This window comes from Mizuhopecten yessoensis, unplaced genomic scaffold (genome assembly GCF_002113885.1).
Source record: "Mizuhopecten yessoensis strain PY_sf001 unplaced genomic scaffold, ASM211388v2 scaffold6113, whole genome shotgun sequence".
In the NCBI taxonomy this organism is placed as follows: Eukaryota; Metazoa; Mollusca; class Bivalvia; order Pectinida; family Pectinidae; genus Mizuhopecten; species Mizuhopecten yessoensis.
The window spans coordinates 494727-509628 of NW_018406386.1; the positions used below are offsets into that span (position 1 = coordinate 494727).

Genomic DNA, 14902 nt, shown 5'->3' on the forward strand with positions numbered 1-14902 from the left:
TATTACATGTTAATAACTTGATTGGAATTATAACCTTGAGTTGACAGTTTGATACTTTGAAAATTTTGAGCCAGCCCTACCCCCAAGGGCTGTAGGGTGGGGCTCAAGGGAGTCAGTGTGCTAAAATTTCTTCATTTTCCTTGTTTAGAATCAGAGGTGCTAGTTTCAAATCCTTTTTAGTCTGAAATCTGTATGCTTGATATTGAATAAGGTGGTTTTATTGTTTTTTGTCACTTTGAATAATATTTCTGTTCATGTTAAAAACGAAATCAACTCTCTGTATAAATATATCAGGTGACCGTTAAGGCCCATGGGCCTCTTGTTTATAATAGGATTTTGAAAGAAAAGTTCTTTTTTTTTCTTTTGAATCAACTCTTTACTACTATATTTTTTACACAACAATATTCTTTTCCATAAAACATTTTTTTTCTTGTGTATATAAAAATTGAGATAGATGGCCTTTCAATTAAAATATATCAAAGTATTTTTGTTGATATTTTCCATAGTAGTACTGTTGGACAAAGGTGAAATAGGTGACCTTGTACAGTTGTTTGTTTGATTTGCTGTCCAAATTAAAATGTTATTTTTATTTCTTTTACCCTGTCATTCAAGGATGTACTTGATGAACTCTTGGTATACCGTCATGATGGCGGGGAGCTTCCCAGCGACACCTTCACTTTGTCGCTCACTGACGGAGAGTTTACCGACAAGAAAACGCTATCCGTTATAATTGGCATGGTGAATGATGAAACTCCACGGATATCAATAAACAGAGGTCTTAGGGTGAACTCAGGTACATAGTCATAACTGCTATATTTCAGGTTGCTGACAATATTTTATACAAGGCATTTATTTTGTAAATAACGTAAGATATATTATTGAAATAATAAATCGGGAAAAAATATTGAAATTATAAATCAGGAAAAATACATTATTGGAAAAAAAGACACTGATGTTTCTAAGATAGTTTTGTATTAAATTTAGCATTATTGGTGAGTGTTAGCACTTCTTTCGTATTGGTGATTGTTAGCACTCCTTTAGCGTTTGTGATTGTTAGCACTCCTTTAGTGTTTGAGATTGTTAGCACTCCTCTAGTGTTTGTGATTGTTAGCCCTCCTTTAGTGTTTCTGATTGTTAGCACTCCTTAAGCATTTGTGATTGTTAGCACTCCTTTAGTGTTTGAGATTGTTAGCACTCCCTTAGTGTTTGTGATTGGTAGCACTCCTTTAGTGTTTGAGATTGTTAGCACTCCTTCCATATTTGTGATTGTTAGCACTCCTGTAGTGCTTCTGATTGTGAGCACTCCCTTAGTGTTTGTGATTGTTAGCACTCCTCTAGTGTTTGAGATTGTTAGCACTCCTTTAGTGTTTGTGATTGTTAGTACTCCTTTAGTGTCTGAGATTGTTAGCACTCCTTTATTGTTTGAGATTGTTAGCCCTCCTTTAGTGTTTCTGATTGTTAGCACTCCTTTCGTATTGTTGATTGTTAGCACTCCTTTCGTATTGTTGATTGTTAGCACTCCTTTCGTGTTTGAGATTGTTAGCCCTCCTTAAGCATTTGTGATTGTTAGCACTCCTGTAGTGTCTGAGATTGTTAGGACTCCTTTAGCGTTTGCGATTGTTAGCACTCCTTTCGTATTGTTGATTGTTAGCACTCCTGTAGTGTTTGTGATAGTTAGCACTCCTTTATTGTTTGAGATTGTTAGCTCTCCCTTAGTGTTTGTGATTGATAGCACTCCTTTAGTGTCGGAGATTGTTAGCACTCCTTTAGTGTTTGAGATGGTTAGCACTCCTTTAGTGTTTGTGATAGTTAGCACTCCTTTAGTGTCTGAGATTGTTAGCACTCCTTTAGCGTTTGTGATTGTTAGCACTCCTTTAGTGTTTGAGATTATGAGCACTCCTGTCACACAAGAAGCTAACACTGGTGTTTTATATTCTAGGGTCTATAACTCCTATTAAGTCTAAGGACTTGCAGGCTACAGACATCGACTCTAATGATGCTCGTATAAGGTACATAATCAAAAGGGATCCTGTGAATGGTCGACTACGACTCAACCGATCTGGTAACCCTGAACCACAGACTGTCTCCATCCATGGACCAATCAGACACTTCTACCAGGCAGACATTGATAATGGTCTCCTTGACTACCAAAACATGGCAGGGGAGACAACTGGTGTGGTTACCTTTAAATTTGATGTGTCAGACCCAGAGGGCAATCTTCTTATTGACCAAATATTCTACATAACAGTGCTAGGTTTGTATTAAATCCAGTCACTAACAGATATTCCACTTAGCTGCCCGAAGTGTGAATGAACTTATGTCATGACACAGTGTCCGTCTGTCTATCATAAACTTTTTTCTTCTTTTCTTCAAAACGCTACTACATGTAGTTTGGAATGGCGTAATAGTTGATTTTGACATAATTTGAATGGCTTCAAGACCATTCACCTTCAACAGCTATATAGAGGTTGCAGCTCTGTAGAGGATAAAAGATTTTCACTATAGCTCCACAGAGGTTAAAAAGTAATTTTTTAACCTAGCTTCATATAGTATAAAATACATCTTTTCAAAATACAACCTGGCAATGATATAAATGATTGTGCTGTAAATTGATTGATGTTTATTTTAGAGGACCGTATCCCACCACAGATGCTAGCTAACAGGGAGCTTGTCGTGTCTGAGGGGGCTGACGTGAAGATCACCACCGACCACCTGTCATTTACTGATGTGGATTCGGAGCCTGGATCACTACAGTACTTCCTGCTGTCCGCCCCACTGTTAGGACACTTAGAGCTCACAGACAACCAAGGTAGACAGATTACCAATGCTAGTAGGCTTATCTTGTTGTTAAAAGTGTAGCTGTCAAATGAAGTTATTTTTCAACTTATACAATTCGGAAGATTATTCTCTTTGGAATATATCAAAACACTGATATGAAAGTTTTCAGGACTATTGTTAAACTTTGAATGAACACTATTCAAAATCCATTCTGTATAATGGTTTATGACTTGAGAATTGTTCTGATAAAGATGTATTTATATATATGTAGATTGTAATCAAGGGTGACCGTTATGATTTAACAGGAGTGCCAATATCAGAGTTCACTCAGTCAGATCTGGCTGCTAGCTGTGTGTTGTATGTCCACGACAGTCCGAAGGAGGTTTACAGTGACCGCTTCACCTTCACTGTCACTGACGGTACTAATGAGGTAAGACTGAGGAAAGGTACTAATGAGGTAAGACTGAGGAAAGATACTAATGAGGTAAGACTGAGGAAAAGTACTAATGAGGTAAGACTGAGGAAAGGTACTAATGGGGTAAGACTGAGAAAAGGCTTACCGAGAAATATGGAACTTACATATGTAACATCTTCAGAATGTTAGCTAATTCATTTGTCAAATACATTGTAATCACTCTATTTCTCGCGTGATTGTTGAGTAGCAGGTAAATACATTTTCAAATGTTCAAACTCTAGAAAGAAAAATATCCTGCAGATCTATATGTATCTGAGTCTATATATTATATTTTAGGTGACACACAAATTCAGCATTGCCATCAACCCTGTAGATGATGAGATTCCTGTCGTCACCAACAACGGGATGAGGGTCCAGGAGGGGATCCGCAAGGTCATCACAGAGTTTGACCTTAAGGCTGTAGACAAGGACACAAGGGTAAATTTAACATTTCTTATTTTGTCCATTTACACACAAATTGAAACAAGTTATGATGGCACCAAGGTAACAGAACAGGGAAATGAAATGGGGCCAGACCGGGATTTCCAGACCTCCAAACCCTAGGGGACACCCTTACCAATGAGCTATCTGGTCACCAGTTGTCAACCCGCCCTACCTCTACACTTGAAATATTCTAAATGTTTAATTCTTTTCAGGTAACAAGTTATTTTTAAATTGCTTATTTTTTAACCCCACATTGTAAATTGAGAAATATGATTAAGAATCAATATAATTGTATAATTTATAAAAGGATTGCTGTTATTGTGTAATGAGAAACATGATCAAGGGATTGCTGTTATTGTGTAATGAGGAACATGATCAAGTGATGGCTGTTATTGTGTAATGAGAAACATGAACAAGGGATTGATGTTATTGTGTAATGAGGAACATGATCAAGGGATTGCTGTTATTGTGTATGAAAACATGATCAAGGGATTGCTGTTATTGTGTAATGAGGAACATGATCAAGGGATTGATGTTATTGTGTAATGAGAAACGTGATCAAGGGATTGCTGTTATTGTGTAATGAGAAACATGATCAAGGGATTGCTGTTATTGTGTAATGAGGAACATGGTCAAGGGATTGATGTTTTTGTGTAATGAGAAACGTGATCAAGGGATTGGTGTTATTGTGTAATGAGGAACATGATCAAGGGGTTGATGTTATTGTGTAATGAGAAACGTGATCAAGGGGTTGCTGTTATTGTGTAATGAGAAACACGATCAAGGGATTGATGTTATTGTGTAATGAGAAACATGATCAAGGGATTGATCTTATTGTGTAATGAGGAACATGATCAAGGGATTGATGTTATTGTGTTATGAGAAACATGTTCAAAGGATTGATGTTATTGTGTAATGAGGAACATGATCAAGGGATTGATGTTATTGTGTAATGAGGAACATGATCAAGGGATTTATGTAATTTCCTTCAACAATTTCTTCCACAGGAGGACCATATTTTATTCAAAGTTATTCAGCTACCTCTCCATGGCAGCCTTGACCTTCAGGATGGTGATGAGTTCCGAACAACATTGACCTTCACCATGCTGGACATCTATGACAGCCGAGTCAGTTACCAACATGATGGTTCTGAGACAAGGGAAGATAACTTCTCTTTCACTGTAACAGATGGCTCAACCTCCATGTTTGCCATGCAGAGAGATCACCACAGAGGAGACATTTTTCTACCACAATCAGCCCCTGGGGTAGGTTATCTGGTGTCTACCACAGCCAGCCCCTGGGTAGGTTATCTGGTGACTACCACAGTCAGCCCCAGGGGTAGGTTATCTGGTGTCTGCCACAGTCAGCCCCTGGGGTATGTTATCTGGTGACTACCACAGTCTATCTGGGGTCTACCACAGTCATCCCCCTTGGGTAGGGTATCTGGTGTCTACCACAGTCAGTCCCTGGGGTAGGTTATCTGGTGTTTACCACAGTCAGCCCCTGGGGCAGGTTATCTGGTGTCTACCACAGTCAGACCCTGGGGTAGGTTATCTAGTGTCTACCACAGTCAGCCCCGGGGTAGGTTATCTGGTGTCTACAACAGTCAGCCCCTGGGGTTGGCTAAATGGTGACTAACACAATCAGCCCCTGGTGGAGATTATCTGGTGTGTACCACAGTCAGCCCCTGGGGTATGTTATCTGGTGACTACCACAGTCTATCTGGTGTCTACCACAGTCTATCTGGTGTCTACCACAGTTATCCCCCTGGGGTAGGGTATCTGGTGTCTACCACAGTCTATCTGGTGTCTACCACAGTCATCCCCCTGGGGTAGGGTATCTGGTGTCTACTACAGTCAGCCCCTTAGGTAGGTTATCTGGTGACTACCACAGTCAGCCCCTGGGGTAGGTTATCTGGTGACTACGACAGTCAGCCCCCTTGGGTAGGTTATCTGGTGTATACCACACTCAGCCCCTGGGGTAGGTTATCTGGTGTCTACCACAGTCAGTCCCTGGGGTAGGTTATCTGGTGACTACCACAGTCAGCCTCTGGGGTAGGTTATCTGGTGTCTACCACAGTCAGCCCCTGGGGTAGGTTATCTGGTGTCTACCACAGTCAGCCCCTGGTTATCTGGTGTCTACCACAGTCAGCCCCTGGTTATCTGGTGTCTACCACAGTCAGCCCCTAGGGTAGGGTATCTGGTGACTACCACAGTCTATCTGGTGTTTACGACAGTCAGCCCCTGGGGTAGGTTATCTGGTGACTCCGACAGTCAGCCCCCTTGGGTAGGTTATCTGGTGTATACCACAGTCAGCCCCTGGGGTAGGTTATCTGGTGACTACCACAGTCAGCCTCTGGGGTAGGTTATCTGGTATCTACCACAGTCAGCCCCTAGGGTAGGTTATCTGGTGACTACCACAGTCTATCTGGTGTTTACCACAGTCAGCCCCTGGGGTAGGTTATCTGGTGTCTACCTCAGTCAGCCCCTGGGGTAGGTTATCTGGTGTCTACCACAGTCAGCCCCTGGGGTAGGTTATCTGGTGTTTACCACAGTCAGCCCCTGGGGTAGGTTATCTGGTGACTACCACAGTCAGCCTCTGGGGTAGGTTATCTGGTGTCTACCACAGTCACCCCCTGGGGTAGGTTATCTGGTGTTTACCACAGTCAGCCTCTGGGGTAGGTTATCTGGTGTCTACCACAGTCAACCCCCGGGGTAGGTTATCTGGTGTCTACCACAGTCAGCCCCTAGGGTAGGTTATCTGGTGACTCCCACAGTCTATCTGGTGTCTACCACAGTCAGCCCCTGGGGTAGGTTATCTGGTGTCTATCACGCTCAGCCCCTGGGGTAGGTTATCTGGTGTTTACCACAGTCAGACTCTGGGGTAGGTTATCTGGTGTTTACCACAGTCAGACCCTGGGGTAGGTTATCTGGTGAAAAAATGTTGCAAACAATGTAGTTTGTAAGGGGGCTGTACCATAACGGTTGTTGTTAGGGGGCTGTACCATAATGGTTGTTGTTAGGGGGCTGTACCATAACGGTTGTTGTTAGGGGGCTGTACCATAACGGTTGTCGTTAGGGGGCTGTACTATAAAGGTTGTTGTTAGGGGGCTATACCACAGAGGTTTTTGTTTGGGGGCTGTACCAAAGAGGCAGTTGTTTGGGGGCTGTACCATAAAGGTTGTTGTAAGGGGGCTGTTCCATAGAGGTTGTTGTTAAGGGGCTGTACCATAAAGGTTGTTGTTAGGGGGCTGTTCCATAGAGGTTGTTGTTAGGGGGCTGTACCATAGAGGTTGTTGTTAAGGGGCTGTACCATAGAGGTTGTTGTAAGGAGGCTGTACCATAGAGGTTGATGTTAAGGGGCTGTACCATAGAGGTTGTTGTTAGGAGGCTGTACCATAGAGGTTGCTGTTAAGGGGCTGTACCATAGAGGTTGTTGTTAGGGGGCTGTACCATAAAGGTTTTTCTGTTTTTGAAATGATGCCTTTTTATTTTACAGGAATTTCAGATAGAGATTTTACCTATGGATGATGGCAGTCCAGTACTGGAAGTCAACCGAGGTCTTCAGTTCCTGGAACTCTCTGATGGCAACGTAAGTTTGGCTAATGTACTCAGACACACCAATACTTTTTCTTATAATGTACTCTAAATTCAATAAATATTTCAAACAGGTTTCAAGCAATAACATCTACTTCTTTTACAAATAATGATAGGAAGTATATTTCAATAAGTTCTATGGTGGAATAGCTACCGTTCGTAACAGCCAATGAGAGTGTGTATACTAAGGGAGCCTACACTAAGATACATGTCGACATTTGCAGACTTGTATAACCGAGGCCAGATGATAGTATTGTCACTATAAACATTTGTTTTCCAGGCCTATAATCTGATTACATTTCGGGAGTTACAAGCTGTGGACATCGACACTTCCCCCTCCGATCTTGTGTTCCTAGTCACCCACACACCACGTCACGGTCGACTGGAGAAAACGTCCAACCCCACTGTGGCCATCTATTCTTTCACTCAAGGTACATACTCACGGTTACTGAATTTTGTGTAAAATCTGATACTGCCTACTTATATCTGGAGAATCCTGTTATGATACTATGTAATCAGTATGCCACTGAAATAAGTCATCTGAATTTCCAGAGGATGTCAACAATGGACAGATCCAGTATGTTTTGACGGGAGATGTTACAGAAATGGAGGACAGTTTCACCTTTGACCTCATGGATAAGAAGCCGAACCATATTCCTGATAACGAGTTCCACATCATGTGGTCTGTAATAAGCTTTGAGCAGCAGGTGACGAACATCACAGAATCAGCGGGAGTGATCAGAATCCCTGTGACGAGGACAGGTAACCTGAAACAGGTGAGTCATTATCTAACCCCTGTGACAAGGACAGGTAACCTGAAACAGGTGAGTCATTATCTAACCCCTGTGACGAGGACAGGTAACCTGAAACAGTTGAGTCATAATCTAAACACTGTGACGAGGACAGGTAACCTGAAACACGTGAGTCATTATCTAAACCCTGTGACGAGGACAGGTACCCTGAAACAGGTGAGTCATTATCTAACCCCTGTGACAAGGACAGGTAACCTGAAACAGGGGAGTCATTATCTAAACACTGTGACGAGGACAGGTAACCTGAAACAGGTGAGTCATTATCTAAAAACTGTGACGAGGACAGGTAACCTGAAACAGGTGAATCCTTATCTAAACCCTATGACAAGGACAGGTAACCTGAAACAGGTGAGTCATTATCTAAAAACTGTGACGAGGACAGGTAACCTGAAACAGGTGAGTCATCATCTAAACCCTGTGACGAGGACAGGTAACCTGACACAGGTGAGTCATTATCTAAACACTGTGACGAGGACAGGTAACCTGAAACAGTTGAGTCATAATCTAAACACTGTGACGAGGACAGGTAACCTGAAACAGTTGAGTCATAATCTAAACACTGTGACGAGGACAGGTAACCTGAAACAGTTGAGTCATAATCTAAACACTGTGACGAGGACAGGTAACCTGAAACAGTTGAGTCATAATCTAAACACTGTGACGAGGACAGGTAACCTGAAACACGTGAGTCATTATCTAAACCCTGTGACGAGGACAGGTACCCTGAAACAGGTGAGTCATTATCTAAACACTGTGACGAGGACAGGTAACCTGAAACACGTGAGTCATTATCTAAACCCTGTGACGAGGACAGGTACCCTGAAACAGGTGAGTCATTATCTAACCCCTGTGATGAGGTCAGGTAACCTGAAACAGGTGAGTCATTATCTAACCCCTGTGATGAGGTCAGGTAACCTGAAACAGGTGAGTCATTATCTAACCCCTGTGACGAGGACAGGTAACCTGAAACAGTTGAGTCATAATCTAAACACTGTGACGAGGACAGGTAACCTGAAACAGTTGAGTCATAATCTAAACACTGTGACGAGGACAGGTAACCTGAAACAGGTGAGGCATAATCTAAACCCTGTGACGAGGACAGGTAACCTGAAACAGGGGAGTCATAATCTAAACCCTGTGACGAGGACAGGTAACCTGAAACAGGTGAATCCTTATCTAAACACTATGACAAGGACAGGTAACCTGAAACAGGTGAGTCATTATCTAAACCCTGTGACAGGAATGGTAACCTGAAACAGGTGAGTCATTATCTAAATCCTGTAACGAGGACAAGTAACCTGAAACAGGTGAGTCATTATCTAAACCATGTAACAAGGACAGCGGAGGTAACCTGAAACAGGTGAGTCATTATCTAAACCCTGTAACGAGGACAGGTAACCTGAAACAGGTGAGTCATTATCTAAACCCTGTGACGAGGACAGGTAACCTGAAACAGGTGAGTCATAATCTCAACCCTGTAACGAAGACAGGTAACCTGAAACAGGTGAGTCATTATCTAAACCCTGTGACGAGGACAGGTAACCTGAAACAGTTCAGTCAATATCTGAACCGTGTGACGAAGAAAATTTACCTGAAACAGGTGAGTGATAACCTAAACCCTGTAACGAGGACAGGTAACCTGAAACAGGTGAGTCATTATCTAAACCCTGTGACGAGGACAGGTAACCTGAAACAGGTGAGTCATTATCTAAACCCTGTGACAAGGACAGGTAACCTGAAACAAGTGAGTCATTATCTAACCCCTGTGACGAGGACAGGTAACCTGAAACAGGTGAGTCATTATCTAAACCTTGTGATGAGGAAAGGTAACCTGAAACAGGCGAGTCATACAATTCAGTGCTAATGTAATCATTGCAAAAGTTCATAGTGCAACTTGTAAATATTTTTTGGTCTAACAGCTCATTTAAAACCAAAGTGCTTACTGTATAACTAATGGAGTTGTCTACCTTTGTTACCTAGTACTCCATAGTGACATGCAGGACGCAACCAGAGGAAGCCACATCTGAGAATGTCAGAGCCCGGCCTGGCACACATGACTTTGTCCAACATTCTGGCCAGGTTTGTTCAGCAGTGCAGAAAAAAAGAAAATTATAGAATATTTTTACCTTTATTAAAAGAAATTTTGTTTTCTTCATTGAACAAAATGTCAATGGATATAAAGCAACACAACAATTATTTAGAAATCTAAATTTTATACAACGTCGAAAATAAAATACAATGTATTTGAAATCTGAAACGATTTTATGACATCAATGTATTGACTGGAGCTGTAATAAAATGGAGAGATCACCATCGTTACATGGAAACGTTAAACATGTCTGCAATACCACTTCTCCAGGTTCAGTTTGACGAGTGGCAGGAGACGAAGGTGTGTAGTATCATCGTCAATGACGATTCTATCTACGAGGGGCCGGAGCGGTTCTACGTAGACCTGGTGGAGCCGGTGTACTCCCTTGTCAGTCCTAGCCGTGCCCGCACACAGGTCACTATCTACGACACAGAGGATGGTACGTGCTCTCCCTGTCCATTACTGGTAAAACCTTAACTGTCAAAGAGGTCAGCAAAACTATAGCAGGTGATGAAATACTGAAATGGAAAATGAAATTTAGTTATGAAAGGAAACCTCAAATATTCAACATTTATAAAAATATTAACAACTGGATTGGCTATTTCAAAAAGATGTGTCGAGTAGAATCTGCAGTTAAAAAATATGAATCCTTCTTTTGCCAGAACCAGTGATCCAGTTCCAGCAGCCAATCTTCTATGTCAATGAGAGCGATGGTTACCTGTCTGCCATACTTACAAGGACAGGTGTGTTGATCATTATGGTTTGGTGTCTAGCACAGACCCTCAAAACAACGCAGACAATAGTAATAGTCAAATGTTGTACAATGTATAAGATGTTGTCAGTTTTTTACAGATAAAGGTATTGGTTGAAATGTGGTATAATGGGTTGTCCTAATTTGACTTCTGTTGTATAAAAGTAATAGTATTCAATTACTACAAATATAAAATTAAAATAAACGCATAAATACATGTACAGATAAATTTGTTTTGATGTAATGTGACATCTCAAGTTGAGTAACATTCTAGACCCCATTAAAGGCTTTTTAAATGTTTAAAGTATAGAATTAAATATCCTACAGCTGGAATGATACATGTTAATAAGGCAGAATGAAATTAAGATGGCAGGTTGATGGTGTCTTGGTGTAGTTATTAGATATATACGAGCTATTTGACTTGGTCGCAGCATTCTTATACAGTTTGTTCCATCTTACCTGTGACAGGTGACATAGGGTCAAGTGTGTCGGTCATCTGTTTCACCATACCACTCACAGCGAGAGGGAGTCACCTAACCCACTTACAGTCCGGCTCCGACTATATCACCCGCGGAAACACCAATCTCTACAGAGTTGTCTTTCCACCGGGAATCAGCACAGCTTCCTGTGAAGTGAAGGTAGGTGATGAAGATAGGGCTGAGTGATTTACTGACTGTTTAACACATACCTGGTATCAAGTTAAGGTAGGTGATGAAGATATAGGGCTGAGTGATTTACTGACTGTTTAACACATACCTGGTATCAAGTTAAGGTAGGTGATGAAGATATAGGGCTGAGTGATTTACTGACTGTTTAACACATACCTGGTATCAAGTTAAGGTAGGTGATGAAGATATAGGGCTGAGTGATTTACTGACTGTTTAACACATACCTGGTATCAAGTTAAGGTAGGTGATGAAGATATAGGGCTGAGTGATTTACTGACTGTTTAACACATACCTGGTATCAAGTTAAGGTAGGTGATGAAGATATAGGGCTGAGTGATTTACTGACTGTTTAACACATACCTGGTATCAAGTTAAGGTAGGTGATGAAGATATAGGGCTGAGTGATTTACTGACTGTTTAACACATACCTGGTATCAAGTTAAGGTAGGTGATGAAGATAGGGCCGAGTGATTTACTGACTGTTTAACACATACCTGGTATCAAGTTAAGGTAGGTGATGAAGATAGGGCCGAGTGATTTACTGACTGTTTAACACATACCTGGTATCAAGTTAAGGTAGGTGATGAAGATAGGGCCGAGTGATTTACTGACTGTTTAACACATACCTGGTATCAAGTTAAGGTAGGTGATGAAGATAGGGCCGAGTGATTTACTGACTGTTTAACACATACCTGGTATCAAGTTAAGGTAGGTGATGAAGATAGGGCCGAGTGATTTACTGACTGTTTAACACATACCTGGTATCAAGTTAAGGTAGGTGATGAAGATAGGGCCGAGTGATTTACTGACTGTTTAACACATACCTGGTATCAAGTTAAGGTAGGTGATGAAGATAGGGCCGAGTGATTTACTGACTGTTTAACACATACCTGGTATCAAGTTAAGGTAGGTGATGAAGATAGGGCCGAGTGATTTACTGACTGTTTAACACATACCTGGTATCAAGTTAAGGTAGGTGATGAAGATAGGGCTGAGTGATTTACTGACTGTTTAACACATACCTGGTATCAAGTTAAGGTAGGTGATGAAGATAGGGCTGAGTGATTTACTGACTGTTTAACACATACCTGGTATCAAGTTAAGGTAGGTGATGAAGATAGGGCTGAGTGATTTACTGACTGTTTAACACATACCTGGTATCAAGTTAAGGTAGGTGATGAAGATAGGGCTGAGTGATTTACTGACTGTTTAACACATACCTGGTATCAAGTTAAGGTAGGTGATGAAGATAGGGCTGAGTGATTTACTGACTGTTTAACACATACCTGGTATCAAGTTAAGGTAGGTGATGAAGATAGGGCTGAGTGATTTACTGACTGTTTAACACATACCTGGTATCAAGTTAAGGTAGGTGATGAAGATAGGGCTGAGTGATTTACTGACTGTTTAACACATACCTGGTATCAAGTTAAGGTAGGTGATGAAGATATAGGGCTGAGTGATTTACTGACTGTTTAACACATACCTGGTATCAAGTGATGTCGCTTTCACAAGAATCCTGTGTTAAGTCACACCAAATGGATCAATTGTTCTTTAGGAAGTAGAATTTGAAAAGAGAAACAAGAGGTGCTTTTTTTTTACATTTTTCAAATGAATGAACAGTTTGTTTGTACTTCTCTATATAGCTTTCTTTCTGGCTTTGTTTCTCCTTCAGATTTTACATATAAAACATTTGTGTTAATCTGTAAGCACATAGTTTTTTGTAATACACTGTATGTGTAAGTGAAATGTCAACTTCTATCCCATTCAGAAATTAAATGCCTATTTATATAGATAAGTGATGGTGTTTTTTTTAGATATCACTTGTTTTATTAGTCTTTATTTGATCCCTTACAAACAAGTACATTGTTTTATTAGTCTTTATTTGATCCCTTACAAACAAGTACATTGTTTTATTAGTCTTTATTTGATCCCTTACAAACAAGTACATTGTTTTATTAGTCTTTATTTGATCCCTTACAAACAAGTACATTGTTTTATTAGTCTTTATTTGATCCCTTACTAACAAGTACATTGTTTTATTAGTCTTTATTTGATCCCTTACAAACAAGTACATTGTTTTAGTGTATGCTTGTCTGTCGTTATTTATTTTCCTGGCAAGGACTCTTGGATATATTATTTTTTGAATGATGATCAATGCATACAAGTGAATTATGAAGATAATTATGATCTTGTGTATTTATTCTGTAATTCTATCACCATGTTTTGATGTTAAGATATAGCTAGACACATATAAGTAGTTTTATGTACCTATTAGTTAACTAATTCCTTTATGGTTTATTTTCAAGCTTGTGGATGACAGTGAATATGAGACAGCAGAGCAGTTTGAATTGTCAATCTCTGATCCTTCAGCCAACTGTCGTTTGGGGCCAGTCACCAAGGCAACTGTCGTCATCAGTGGACCAAACGATGGTATACATTATTTATTTTTCTTAAAAATCATCAAATTCTTGTCATTGGTATATAATATTTATAGAAAATATTAAAATCAAAACTATGTGAAGAAATTTTTCTTTTTGGAAAATTATGAAGCATTAGTTTAAATGAAATTTCGATGCATGTAAAGTCTTGATATTTGCTAATTTTCTCATGAAATCTGTTAAAGATGATGTTTGTTATGTATGTATGACAGTGTCGATAGTGCGCCTTGCCTTGCCGAAATTCCACTTTGATGAGGATGCTGGTGATGTTGAGGTTGATGTGCTGCGCAGTGGTGCTGACCTTGCCCACAATACAGTAGTGTGGTGTGCCACAAGACTGTACGACATACCCTCTGCAACCCCCGGACAAGATTACATACCTAGCTCCAGCCAGATCACGTTTGGTCCGGGCCAGACCTCCGAGGTACAGCACCTTTAACCTCTACCCTAACAACATCCTAGCCACACCCTAACTAACAGTAGTCTAGTCGGTCCCCCTAATCACACCTAACTATCTACAGTCTAGTCTGTCCCCCTAATCACACCTAACTATCTACAGTCTAGTCTGTCCCCCTAATCACACCTAACTATCTACAGTCTAGTCTGTCCCCCTAATCACACCTAACTATCTACAGTCTAGTCTGTCCCCCTAATCACACCTAACTATCTACAGTCTAGTCAGTCCCCCTAATCACACCTAACTATCTAAGTCTAGTCTGTCCCCCTTATCACACCTAACTATCTACAGTCTCGTCGGTCCCCCTAATCACACCTAACTATCTACAGTCTAGTCTGTACCCCTAATCACACCTAACTATCTACAGTCTAGTCGGTCCCCCTAATCACACCTAACTATCTACAGTCTAGTC

General features: G+C 40.8%; 1 protein-coding gene across 1 annotated transcript in view; it reads left to right on the forward strand.

Moving 5' to 3' along the window:
• Window positions 1-14902, forward strand: part of LOC110451514 (extracellular matrix protein FRAS1-like) — a 187604-nt gene that overhangs the window by 147188 nt on the left and 25514 nt on the right. Inside the window, exons 34-48 of the mRNA XM_021499579.1 lie at window positions 613-793; window positions 1940-2254; window positions 2630-2809; window positions 3084-3208; window positions 3530-3670; window positions 4684-4941; window positions 7175-7267; window positions 7553-7703; window positions 7825-8048; window positions 10065-10163; window positions 10444-10612; window positions 10836-10916; window positions 11393-11562; window positions 13902-14025; window positions 14246-14457. Coding sequence (XP_021355254.1) covers window positions 613-793; window positions 1940-2254; window positions 2630-2809; window positions 3084-3208; window positions 3530-3670; window positions 4684-4941; window positions 7175-7267; window positions 7553-7703; window positions 7825-8048; window positions 10065-10163; window positions 10444-10612; window positions 10836-10916; window positions 11393-11562; window positions 13902-14025; window positions 14246-14457 — 2523 coding nt within the window. The remainder of the gene's footprint in view (window positions 1-612; window positions 794-1939; window positions 2255-2629; window positions 2810-3083; window positions 3209-3529; window positions 3671-4683; window positions 4942-7174; window positions 7268-7552; window positions 7704-7824; window positions 8049-10064; window positions 10164-10443; window positions 10613-10835; window positions 10917-11392; window positions 11563-13901; window positions 14026-14245; window positions 14458-14902) is intronic.